The 13,657-nt window shown below is 43.0% G+C and overlaps 1 protein-coding gene across 1 annotated transcript in view; it reads left to right on the top strand.

Annotated features, from left to right (window-relative positions):
* The window catches only part of FGD5 (FYVE, RhoGEF and PH domain containing 5), a 70,683-nt gene extending 63,023 nt beyond the window's left edge, over positions 1-7,660 (top strand). The window contains exons 17-19 of the mRNA XM_008062494.1: positions 746-874; positions 5,902-6,056; positions 6,437-7,660. Of these exons, the coding sequence (XP_008060685.1) occupies positions 746-874; positions 5,902-6,056; positions 6,437-6,473 (321 nt within the window). The 3' untranslated portion in view covers positions 6,474-7,660. The remainder of the gene's footprint in view (positions 1-745; positions 875-5,901; positions 6,057-6,436) is intronic.
* Positions 7,661-13,657: the final 5,997 nt, after the last annotated feature.

Raw genomic sequence — 13,657 nt, 5'->3', positions numbered from 1 at the left:
CAGCCTCGACCTGCTGGGCTCCGGCGATCCTTCCGCCTCAGCCTTCCAAGTAGCTGGAATCACAGGCACACGCTACCAGGCCCGGCTAATTTTTTTTTGATTTATTGTAGAGATGAGGCCACACCAAGTTGCCCAGGCGGGTCTCGAACCCGCGGGCTCAGGCAATCCACTCACCTCAGCCTCCCAAGGCATGGGCTTACAGGCTGAGCCACCGAGGCCGGCTAAGCCAGTGTTCTTAACCACCACATAAAAGCCCATCTGGCAGAATACCATTACTACCACCAGGAGTTACCACTGTATACACCCCACTAGGCAGGAGATCACGAAGCCTTTTGGGTGAACAGTACGATGGGTATTCCTGCTTAAATGCAAGAAACAAGCTGAAAGTGTAAGAATCAATTTTAGAAGGAAGAACCTTTCGTGAAAGTATCTTCAGTTTCTCAATTTGGGGAGCTGAGACAGGGCAGGGGACACCAAGAATCTGAAACGCCACTAGGGGGAAGTATTCCTGAGGGTGGTTTTTGCCAGGTGCATCTCCTGGGCCCATTAAAGTAAATCCTATTTCTCAAACCACAAAGTATTATTTTGCTGACGTTGGTATTAGATAGATCCTGAGACCTTATCTGGGCATCAGCTTTAAAAGCAGTAGAAGGAGTCTGCCAACTGGCTTGCAATGTCATTTTGGCTCTGTTTGAACTGTGCCCGACCACCTGGTGCCCTGACTGCTCTGGTTCTCTTCTGCCAGGTGGCTGCCTCCGGAGAGGGCTCTGCCATCAGCGGCTATCTCAGCCGGTGTAAGAAGGGCAAGCGGCACTGGAAGAAGCTCTGGTTTGTCATCAAAGGCAAAGTCCTCTACACCTACATGGCCAGTGAGGTAGTGGTGATTCGAACTCTCCTCTCTCCTGTGAAGGCCCTCAGGTTAAGCTCATGCCTCAGAATGTCCACCTGGGGTCTGCACACGTCCTGTCACCTGCAGGGCTATCTGAGTCCCAGCTGCTGGGACTAGTTCTCGTGGCAGTCACGTCTTCAGTGAGCAGGGCTGGGCATTGTGCTGGGCATTGCTGAGGATACCAAAGCACATGCTGCTTCCAAACCTAAGGAATTTGCAGTTTCTTTGTGGCGATAAAAAGGTATGGCACGTGGAGCTGTGTGACGACGGGTTTAAATGCCACAGGCCCAGCATCTAGGACAAGACATGCATGCCATCAAAGAAAACTTTCTTTCTGCTGTCACTTCAGTTGCTTGACAAAATTCAGCAGCTTAGGGAAAGCTATTCCCTTTTGTGTATTCATTTCTAGTTATTAGGGTGACGGATAACTCTGGTAACTCTTTTATTAAGTAAAACTGAAGTATGTATACTCTTAGAACATCTCACTTTAGGCAAGAGAGCCTTAGAAATCAAGCTTGCTTCTGGAGTAGGTGGCTGTGGGGCTGCAGTTGTATGGCAGAGAGCTGTCTGGCCCTGACCCAGGCTGAACCTGTTGGATAATGTGAAAGATTTCCACCTCCAGGTCCCACCATCTGGTGGCTTCTCCAGGCTAAATCCGCTTTGAAAATGGGACTTAACTGCCTTTTGACCGGTTGCAGAGGGTGAGTGCTTGGCCCTTCAGGGATATGCACGTCAGCATAGGGCTGGCCCTTCTCCCCTGACCGCAGACACGAGCAAATGTACGAAAGGTACTCCATCTTTGGGGCATACAGTTTCCCTCTGGAAGGACCTGCAGCCGTGAGAGTCGTGGTATGCCGTCCTCAGGGATCTTAGAGGCCAGCAGGGAAGCAGGCACACAGGGGGCCGGTTGCACGCCTGGCTGACTGGAGCACCATGTGAGCCACACCCTCCCTGAGAGGGCCCTTCACTCAGGTGTCCACAGGTGGAGGTTTTGGTGCTGGGAGGAATTTTAATCTCTCCAGAGCAAACTGAAATACCCTTCTGCAGCCTAGAGTAGCTACATCCTAGGTAGGCATTTCGCAGGGCCCTTGCAGGGAGCCTCTAGGAACTGGGCTCTGAGGGAGCCCTGAGCAAGCCATCCGCAGGACTTGCTCTCAGTCGTGCTTTCAGAACTTCTACTGTCCTAAGGCAGCGAGTCGCTGAGATGGGGCGTTCCCCCCACCCCACCCCCACTGGCCTGAGCACAGCTCTTAACAACTCATGGCGTATCATGCAGAGTGGTTTTTACGCAGAATATGCTTTGGGAAGAAAAACTGGCTTAGATAAATGAAGGTGAGTGATATTTAAGTGACTACCAAAGAGAAATGAATCCTGTGAGAAAACAGAAAACCCAGTCTGAGCAACAATTGTCATGGAAGTGACAGCCCAGGCTGATTTTAAAAGATGGACTGAAGTATGGCTCTAAAGCAGTTTTCTTCCAGACAGAGGAACTTACACAATTTCTCAGCACACCTATTCCAGTGATGAGACGAAGTTTTCAAATCCCATCAAAGAAACAAAGGTTTTGATGAAGTGGATAGCCAGCTTGTCACCTGTGCTGTACCCTGAGTTGGCCCAAAGCTGATGGAATTTGTTATTCAGTAAGAGTCCTAGGAGAAAGTGACTGTCAGAAACACAGAGGAATCATTTTGATTTTTTCCCAACATTTTCTTTATCATATGGCTTCTTATTATAAAAATTTTCAAACAAAGAATTGCTGAAATAACTTCACAGTGGACTGTCATACAGCCATTAACTAGACTACGCAGTTAACATTTACTGAGCATGTCCTTTATCAAGTATCTATTCACCCCTCTATCCATTTTTTTATGCTTTCCAAAATATACTTTACTCAAGAGTTCAGTATTTATGTGTCTTTTCTGAGGTACGATATACATATAATGAAGTACATAAATCTTAAATATAGCATTTAATATTCTGACCAGCGCGTACATGTATAAATTTCCACCCTCACTCCCTCCTGAGGCAATACACTTCTAATTTTTTCTGCCATAAGTTAGTTTTGCCTTTTTATCCTCATATAAACAGAACCACGTGTGCCTTCTTCCACTTACCGTGAGGTTTGAGACTCATGCATTTTGTTGCACACAGCATAGTTCATTCCTTTTTATGGCTGAGTAACCTTTTTTTGTGTGAATATACCAGTTCCATCTGTCCATTCATCAGTGGAAGGGCATTTGAACTGTTTCCAGTTTTTGGCGATTGTGAATAAAGCCCAGGTTTTTGTGTAAACGTAAGTTTTTATTTCTCTTGAGTAAATGCCTAGGATTGGAATTGCTAGGTCATAAAAAAGGTATGTTTGATTTATGAGAAACTGTCAGACTTCTTCCCAAAGTGATGAACCATTTTACATTCCTCCCTACGGTGTATATGAGTAGGAGAGTTCTGGTTAATCCACAGCTTCACCAATACTTGGTATTATCTGTCATTTTAATTTTAGCCATTCTGATAGAGGTGTAGTGATAGCTCGGTGTGGTTTTAATTTAGATTCCCCCAGTAACTAATGATAGTGAGCACATCATAGTTGTCATGTGCTTATTGGCCATTCAGATATTTCCATTTGAGAAGTATCTGCTCAGTTCTTGTCCAATTTTTTAAGTAGGTTGTGTCTTTTTGTTACTGGCTTATAGGAGTTCTTAATGTAGCCTAGATATCAGTCCAATCTTTGATCAGATAAATGTTTTACAAATATTCTCTCAGTCAGTGGCTTGCCTATTCATTTTCTTAATGAATGAATGAATCTTTTGTTGAACAGAACTTTATAACTTTGATGAAGTCTTGTTTATCAATGTTTTCCTTTATGACTATTGCCTTCTGTGACCTAAGAGACTTTTGTCTACTGCACGTCACAAAGTTGTTCCCCTGAACTACAGTCTGAAAACATAAATGTTTTAGCTTTTACACTTAGGTCTATCTCAAATTAATTTTAGTGTATGGTATGAGATAGGGGTCAAGTTTCATGTTTCCATATGGATATCTAGTTGTTCCAGCACTGTTTATTGAAAAGACTTACCTTTCTCTATTGGATTACTTTGTTAAATGCCAGTTAAATTGGTTAATAGCAAAGTAAGTATCCTTGTTAAATATTAAGTGACTGAATAAGTATAGGTCTATTTCTGGGATCTTTAGTCTGTTTCTTTGATATATTTACCAATCCCTATGTCAATACCAAACTGTCTTAATTACTATAGCTTTATAGTAAGTCTTCAAATCAGGTTGTGTAAGTCCTCCAACTTTGTTCTTTAAGATTATTTTGGGCATTCTACATCTTTTGTGGCTCCATTTAAACTTATTAACTTCTGTGATAGAGATTATTGAATCTATAGATCAGTTTGGGGAGAATTGGCATCTTAATATTGAATCTTTCAATCCATGAACATGGTATATCTTCATTTATTTAGTACTTTAATTTCCCTCTTAATGTTTTGTAGTTTTTAGTGTAGAGGTTTTATACTTCTGTCAACATTATTCCTAGGTATATTCTGCTTTTGGATGCTATTTTTAAATGAAGCTTATTTTATTTTCTGGTTGTTTGCTGCATTTTATTTTCTAGTTGTTTGACCTTGCTAAATTCATTATTAGTTCTAATAGTTGTTCTGTAATTAAAAGTGTGTTTTGCAACCACAGAGTTTTACTTCTTCCTTTGCCTTTCTTTTTCTTGCCTTAATGCAATGGCTAGGACCTTCAGTACAATGTTGAATTGGTGAGAGTGAACATCTTCCTGCCTTGTTCTCAATTTTAAGAGAAAAGCATTCATTATTTCACTATTAAGTATAGTTAACTGTAGATATTTTATAGATGCCCTTTATTAGCATGAGGAAGTTCCCTTTTACTCCTAGTTTGATAAGAGTTTTTATCATGAATGGATGTTGAATTTTGTCAAAAGCTTTTTCTGATCTAGCAATCTTTGAGAATTGATTCCCTTATATACACAAACTTTTCTCCCTTTCCTCATCCTCCCATCACTATTCTAATGTGCTTAATTTTCCCTTTGTGTTTTAAAAAGTCTGTATTGTTTCTGAACGTGTATTTTTTATTTTACATGCATATGTGTACAAAAATATCTTTATATATAAAAATCCCCTTTTCCACTGAACTGTTTTTAAGGTCCATCTATGTTCTCTGGGTATACATTATCAAATTGTTAGTAACCTTATTGCACAGACACTCCCCTGCTGGGCACAGTTGCTCACACCTATAATCCCAGCACTTTGGGAGGCCAAGGCGAGAGGATGGCCTGAGCCCAGAAGTTTGAAACCAGCCTGGGAAGACCTCATCTCTACAATAAATTTAAAAAAAAAATAGCTGGGTGTGGTGGTGTGTGCCTGTAGTATCAGCTACTTGGAAGGCTGAAGTGGAAGAAGCACCTGAACCCTGAGCAGGTTGAGGTTGCAGTAGCCATGATTGTGCCACTGCACTCCAGCCTGACTGAAATTCTAACTCAAAAAAAAAAAAAAAAAAAAAAAAAAATCAGACACCCTCAAGTGCTCCATACTGAGGTACGGTAGATGAGGAATGAGTACAGAATATGTGATCAGAAGTAACTGTGGAAAACTGAGTCATTGATTGAGTCAGTAGCAAGAATGTATAGTTAGAAGGTGGTCTTGAGTGCAAATTCTGGATCCACCCCCTTCTGACTGTGATCTTGAGGAGTTACCTACCTTCTCTGAGCTTCATTTTCTCCTTAAAATGGGAGTGACACCTTCTGTGACTGTTGTGAAGATTAATCAACAAAATGAAGATTTAAACGTGGTCCCTAATAGGCTGTCACAAAACTTTAAATTTCTTTCTTTGCCCTGGGCTGGCCCTGGCAAAAGCGAGGGTGAACAATATGTATGTGGGTCAGCCCAGAGTTGCTAAGGCACACTCCACACAGAGGTGTTTTAGATTGGAGGTACCAGTTAAATAACTGTGTAGTGTGTAATATCAGTTTTTCCTTTTGCCCTCTGCAGGACAAAGTGGCCATGGAGAGTATGCCTCTGCTAGGTTTCACCATTGCCCCAGAAAAAGAAGAGGGCAGCAGTGAAGTAGGACCTATTTTTCACCTTTACCACAAGAAAACCTTATTTTATAGCTTCAAAGCAGAAGATACCAATTCAGCTCAGAGGTACCAAAATAACTTAGTCCTATACACCTTTTTGCCTCTCTCAAAAAAAAAACGAGTTGTCACCCAGGGCTTTTGCTTCTGTCCTGCTCCATCTGTTCTATCCCATCAAGTCTCTTTGGGCCATAACAGAACCTGTTCCTTGTTGCAAGAATGTTTAGACTGTTATGATTCATTCATATAGGCATGCATTGATTCAGTAAACTTTTGCACTGTGTTCTAGGCCTTTTTCTAAATATGGATAACATGTTTGGGCAACAGATATGAATATGGCATGATCCTTCACTTCAAACAAAGAGAAATCTAGTCCAAGTCACTTATAAGTTCTGTGACCTGTCACAGGCAGAGCCACAATACCAAGGGTCCTCTCTTCTGTTTTACAGGTGGATTGAAGCCATGGAAGATGCAAGTGTGTTATAGCATTTATCAAGCATGTGGACTCAGTATAAACTCTTAGGTTGATATGTGAACCCTTATAGAAGTTAATCCATCTCTCAACTCATCCGGACACACATCTGGATTCAGCATGGGCCTTGACCTTTTTTGCAGTAACCCCGCCACACACATCCTCAGGAGTGGAGCCCTTAAGGAATATTTATGGACTTCTCTTCTGTCTTCATGTTTTCCACCCCACCAACCCCACCTCCTGTCATAAACTATTTCCTTATCCTGCAGTGAGTTACCAAATGTAGTATCATGAAGATGTGAAAACCACTAGAAAAGTACATTTAGAAATGCAGGTTTCTAGTAGAAACAAGCTTTTACAGTTTTTACTTATGGTAAATCTTACCATCTTTCATAATGTTGATTGTGGTGCCTCAGGTGAAATGAGAAACAATCAGTAACAGCTATTCTCATCAAAAGCACTTTATTGTTTCTGAGCTGAAACCTCCAATTTTGTGTTTTCCAAGTGATTTACTTAAGTCAGTAACAGATGGAATCCTGCGGACTAATCTGCCACCAGTCCTCTAACAAGGGTATACATAAAATGAACTTGTGCAGACCTGGCTGTGGCTTGCCAGTGCATAAGCACACATCACTGCAGAGGGGCCATGCCCCATTAGATAGGCAGGGGAGGATCTGCTCCTCAATGGATCATGTGACCTGTATACTAACATAATTTATTGAAGGAGGGACTCCCTCCTTCCCACAGTAGTCCTTAACACTACACCAGTGTTGGAAACTCAGCCACTGGCAGATCTGGCCTCCCCAAGGTCACCAAGGGCCCTCTGAAGAGTCAGAGTCTGCTTTAATTTATTGTGTGCCTTCCTTTGTTTACCCCCACTAGAGCTGACAGCATTGTTTATGAGAACCTATCCTTATTTTAGATACATGGTAATCTTTGGATTGCATTACTTTTTATTTTTTGAAAGAGAAAACAAGATATACTCAGAAGGTGAATTCATGGTCTTGGCAGATGGCTCTAGACACAGTACGGGGACACAGAGGTAGCGGCTTGAAGATATTCTCTGGGCACCTGTAGCTAAATCACCTCCCACAGATGACTCGCTCATGATGCTGGACAGTTTTTTACATAATGGGAGTGGAGGGGTGGGGGGTGGGCTTCATTACTCTTATTGCAATAAAAATCATATCATTGTCTGATACTCTGTCCCATTCTCCTGCTGCACTGTTTCCTACCAAAAAAAGACATTTACTGATGAACTTTTATGTAAAAAATCACATCTTGAAGATGTTTATATTTAAATGGGCCTACTCCCCAGGCAAGGGGAGTTTTCCGAACTTGCCTTGTACCACCGCCTATCATCAGTTTCTGAGTTCTAGATAGAATTATGTGTCTGAGAGTAAAAGAGGACTCTTTTACTTCATAACATCCTATTTTTGATGCTATAGAAACAAGAGATGATAGGGCTTTTGTTTCTCAGTGAATAGTTACTCTGATAAAAATGCCCGCATTATAGATGACACACACTGGATGAGTTTTGAATAAGGAAACCAGCAGGGACCACCAAGATCCTCCATAGCTCATGTGTGACTGGGCAAGGACCCACCTGTTTTATGTGGACCTTGTTTTAATTGTCCTTCCCATGGTTCTCATGTACTTATTTCAGATTAATTTCTGCTGCCTGACTTTGCTCATTTTTCCTTCCCTGCCCTTTTCTTCCAGTCCGTTCTGCACATTCATGTCACCCACCTGTCCATGGGGCCTGCCCAGCGCAACAGGGAAGGAAGCCACCCTATCTGATCCAGAGGGCACTTCTTCCCACTGGGCCCAGATGCTGGAGAAAAGATGAGCTGTGTGTAATGTGGCAGTGATGCTGCCCAAAGCCCCTCGTGATAACTGCTCTGCCCCTCTGTTCCCCAGGCACAGAGCAGCCCCTCCATTGCATACCCAGCAAAGGCTACATTTATCAAGAAGAAACAGCCCTGTGTCAAGCTATGGCCTAGAAATGAGAAAACTTGGGCCCTAGGCAAATCACTAACTCAAGTAGCTCTAAGCCTCAGTATCTTCTGTCACCTGGAGATCATTCTGGCCTTTCCCACGGGTTGAGGGAGAAAGGTGCAGATCAAATGTTTGTGAAAGTGGTCTGAAATTAATAAACTGGTGGACCAGAAGGACACAGTGTTATTATACAAAGCAAAAATAGTCATGGGCTCTGCTCTTTAACAATACAGAACAGGCCGGGCGCGGTGGCTCAATCCTATTATCCCAGCACTTAAATCAAAAAATCGGCCAGGCATGGTAGCGCGTGCCTGTAATGCTGGCACTTGGAAGGCTGAGGCGGAAGGAATGCCTGAGCCCAGCAGGTTGACGCTGGGGTGACCATGAGTGTTCCACTGCACTCCAGCCTGGGTTACAGAATGAAACCCCGACTCAAAAAACAAACAAAAAAAAAAAACAGCAACAACACAGAACAAAGGCAACATGTACAAGACCTTCCTCCTTATCCATGAAAACGGCAAAGGAGAAACCCGGGCATGATCAGGTAAACTCCTTTGGTCCCCTCTCATTTATTTTAATTACCTCTCAGCAAAACACAAAGCTTTGCAGAGTTGGCTTCTGCCAGCTTCTCATAATCAATAAAAGTCTATAACAAAACCCAGGGTTTTATTGAAAATAGGCAGCACTCATTGTACGTGATACTGGCTTCACACCTTCCCTGCAGACTAGATTTGTTTCTTCGGTCTGATTTGGTCTTGGTAAGCAGGAGGAATCCTGTTCCTTATGCTAATACAAAGCACACCAGAAACATACACAGTAGTGTCAGTGGATATTGAGTTCCTGAAGCCCAATTATTTTACATATAAGAAATAGGCTCCATGTTTTTCTGGTCAAGTTGACTAGCTAATAGACTGGTTCTCCCTTGGATGCAGCCTGGGCCTGGATTAAGGTGTGGAATGAGGGACTTCATCCGCTCTTTGGGCATGCACCACGGAGACTAGTGCTGAGGACCCTGGCAGAACTGCTGCAACAGTTAAAAGGTGGCATACTTAGTTTCTTCGTCTAGTCTAGCCTTTCATTTGCTTGATGGTGTAATGTCATCACTGAAACACGGAAGCCCTAGGTGAGGACTGAGGCCACCTAGGCTGAGGTGGTTAGGACCAGGCTTGGAATCTGAATTTCTTTTGATACAGGATGGTCAACAACATGCTGGAATATTCTGTTAATTGATTCAGCCTGTTTTGTGGCTGCTTCTACAATAGTGAAAACTTCAGTGTTACCACACAGTCATGGTCAGTAGAGAGGACAGATGTCTCCACAATAAGATGTCTGTTTTCAGCAGCGAAGTAAATGAAAACCGCTCAAACTGGTTTAAACAATTTGGAACCTAGTTCAACAAGAGGTCCAAAAGCAGGCGAGTTTGTTTTTTTCCAACCTGCTGTGCAAGATCATCATGTTTCCAGGGTTAGTTCTCAAAAGGTTGATCACTGACTGCCACTGATAATTGAGACTACACTATAGGCTTTCCACTCACAGCCACCGAGAAAAAGCTTGGTTTCCTAAAGCTAGCTTTTTCTTAGAGGGACCCAGCAGGCCCTCTCCACCTCCACAGGTCCATACTTACATATACCTGCCCACTCCTGAGCCTACTCACTGGAAAAGGGACCACTGTAATTGACATAGATCAGTCAGCTAGAGGGAGGAGTGGTATGGCTGCTGGGGATTCACGAACAGTGTTCATTCTCTGGACCAAAGACTATGGTTTGGATTACTATAATGCAAGGGCTATGCCTTGGCATGTAGTTTTGGGGATGATGTGTGATGCAATACTTACAGTGCAATTATTTGGGCATCTATTATACGTGCTTGCTAAATATTATGGTAAGTGGTTTTGGGATGGCAGATTTGATATTGATCTTTGAAGCTTGTAATCAAATACAACTGTTAAATCAGTAGCGAAACAGTACTGACCTCTCACAGGCTCTTAGGAGACTTCTGTATGATAATTAACAACTAGCAACAAATAAGTGCCTAGTGCATTAACCTTGTTATTTCATTTAATTCTCCCAAAGACTTGCTGAGGTGAGTTCTATTACTATCCTCATTTTGCAGATGAGGAAACTGGGGATTAGAAACATCAGGTCCCTTCCCCAGGATCACATACTCATAATTGGCAAAGCCCACATTTGTAACTGCTATATTGCCCCTTTTGAATGTGTATGAGCTGATTCTGGGAGTAATTTTCTGACCCTTGCAATGTGAATTCCCTCCTAAAGCTAACAAATCTCTGGCTGCAGAGGACCAATCAGTAGGAACTTTTCCTCCGAAATCGGAATAAACATGACACTGAGCCTCACTTTTGCATTTCATTATCTCAGCAAAAATATTAAATTTAATCAAATAATATACAACCTATACACATAATCCAAAATATATATAAAATATATAATGAATGTTAATTTTTTTTTTTTGAGTTGGCATCTCACTCTGTCGCCCAGACTGGAGTGCAGTGGCCGCTCCCGGCCACCGCAGCCTCGACCTGCTGGGCTCTGGCGATCCTTCTGCCTCAGGCTTCAAAGTCGCTGGAACTACAGGCGCACGGCACCACGTCCAGCTAATTTTTTGATTTATTATAGAGATGAGGTCTCACCAAGTTGCCCAGGCGGGTCTCAAACCCGCGGGCTCAGGCAATCCATTCACCTCAGCCTCCCAAGGCGTGGGATTACAGGCTGAGCCACCGAGCCTGGCTGTTAACAGTTTTTTTAACATTTACTTCTAGTGTTCAATAACTGACATTAGGATAAACACTCATAGGAGTTTTTAAGTGACTTCATGGATTTAGCAACATTTTTCTCATATATGAGGACAGAGCAGAATTTCTATGATGAATTTATAAACAATAACCTAATAAACTGACAGATTACTTGCTACAGATTATCTCATCCAAAATGCTTGGGTTCAGAAATGTTTTGGATTTAGGATTTTTTTCAGATTTTGGAACATTTTCAGATATTTCAGCAGTTGAGTATCACTAATCCGAAAATCCAGAATGCTCTAATGAGCATTTTCTTTGAGCATCACATAGGCACATAAAAAGTCACAGACTTTGGAGTATTTCTGATTTTGGATTTTCGGATTAGGGATGCTCAGCCTGTATTCCCAAATTCTTAAAAACTCACACTGTGTATGAAAAAACAGCCGGGCTCAGTGCCTCAACCTGAAATCCCAACACTTTGGGAGGCTGAGATGAGTGGACTGCCTGAGCCCGCAGGTTTGAGACCCACCTGGGCAACTTGGTGAGACCTCGTCCCTACAATAAATCAAAAATTAGCCAGGCATGGTAGCACGCGACTGTAGCTGCAGCTACTTGGAAGGCTGAGGCAGAAGGATCGCCAGAGCCCAGCAGGTTGAAGCTGCGGTGGCCGGGAGTGGCCACTGCACTCCAGTCTGGGTGACAGTAAGACTCCAACTCAAAAAAAAAAAAAAAATCTAAAGTTTATGGCTAACATGTTCTATATGAGTTGACAAGAAGTCAGTTGGGAAGGAAGCCATCATACCCCTACCATACCAGTTCTAAAAAGAAGAGCGTATACTTATTCATAGAACACCTCAATATCGTGGGGAATGTCCAAGGGAGGGAAGCTATTTTCAAAAACGAAATCAAGACACTGCAAGCAATGCACAACCCAGAGCCTGTGGATCATGTGAGCCCGAGCAGTGGGTCTGGGGCGAGAGACCAAAAATTTACAACATACTACAACCAAAACAGGGCCACTCTACCAAAGCTGTCCCAAGAGTAACAACCAGAGGGAGAGTTTAGCCCTGGGGACTGCCTCAAGGAGGTTCAAACTCAAGTGTAGCTCAATTTCCCCATGCATGCTTGACCTCAGGCTTCTCCGGTGGCCCATACCCCACCTCCTGGGGAGGTTCCCTCTCTGCAGGTAATGTGGTATAGGGCCTAGTTTCTGTAACATCTAGTTTCTGTAAGTACCTCAAGAGATTCTGCTCACAGGCAGGATGGGGATGGGGAGGTGAGGGAGGAGAATAGAGGAGGTGGTAACTCGGCCACCATGAATGTTAAGTAAAAACTTAGTGATCTCAGTTTATCACTAGATTGTCAGTTTGTGGTAGAAGCACACAACGTATGTCCAGAACAGGAAAAGTGAGACTGGAGAGTGTCTGAAAATGATGTTATAAAGCACGAGTGCTGGCACTGGCATTATCAGACAGGACGGCAAGACACCTTTAAGAATTAGACACCAGGCCGGGCTCAGTGGTTCAGCCTGTAATCCTAGCACTTTGGGAGGTCAAGGCAAATGAACCGCCCAAGCCTGCAGGTTCAAGACTATCCTGGGCAACTTGGAGAGACCTTGTCTCTACAATCAAACAAATTAGCCGGGCATGGGAACGCACGCCTGTAGTTCCAACTACTTGTAAGGCTAGAGGCAGAAGGATCGCAGGAGCCCACCAGGTTGATGCTAGGATGGCTGTGGAGTGTGCTACTGCACTCCATCCAGGCTGGGCAACAGAGTGAAACTCCAACTCAAAAAAAAGAATTAGATACCAGTCAAACCTTATAGGAAAAATATATGCCCAAGGTAGTAAATATTTGAGGGAGAAAGCAGTCTGAGGCAGACACAGGACTACCACCAAGGTGGTATCCAGCAGTAAAACATCTCCTTCCATAGAACTTTTCTTTGGAGAAGCTTAATGACCCTATAGCCATTCTGTTAATATCCTGGTGATCACGTGAGAGATTTTACAGAATAAATTCTCTACATGGATCTGGCTCTTCCTTGTACAGATCATTTAAAGCTATTGTACAGAAAAGGGCATTCTGTGCTGACAGAGCAGAATGACAAAAGGCCTCATTTTCCACTTTGATCGCCCTGTGATTGCCTTTCAGGATGCTGTCCTGATAAAGCCACTATAGTGAAGCATTGCTTCTACAAAGCAAAAGAAAGCCTTTTTCAAAATAAAATCTAGGCTGGGCACTGTGGCTTATACCTGTAATACTAGCACTTTGGCAGGCCGAGGTAAAATGATTGCCTGAGCCCACGGGTTCAAGACCAGCCTGGGCAACTTGGCGAGACCTCATCTCTACAATAAGTAAAAAAAAAAAAAAAATTAGCAGGGCATGGTGGTGCATGCCTGTAGTTCCATCTACTTGGAAAGCTGAAGTGTAAGAATCGCCTAAGCC

This window comes from Carlito syrichta, unplaced genomic scaffold, assembly GCF_000164805.1.
Source record: "Carlito syrichta isolate Samal-C Ts95f unplaced genomic scaffold, Tarsius_syrichta-2.0.1 Scaffold305725, whole genome shotgun sequence".
NCBI classification, from domain to species: domain Eukaryota; kingdom Metazoa; phylum Chordata; class Mammalia; order Primates; family Tarsiidae; genus Carlito; species Carlito syrichta.
This window is presented reverse-complemented; position numbering and strand designations above follow the sequence as displayed.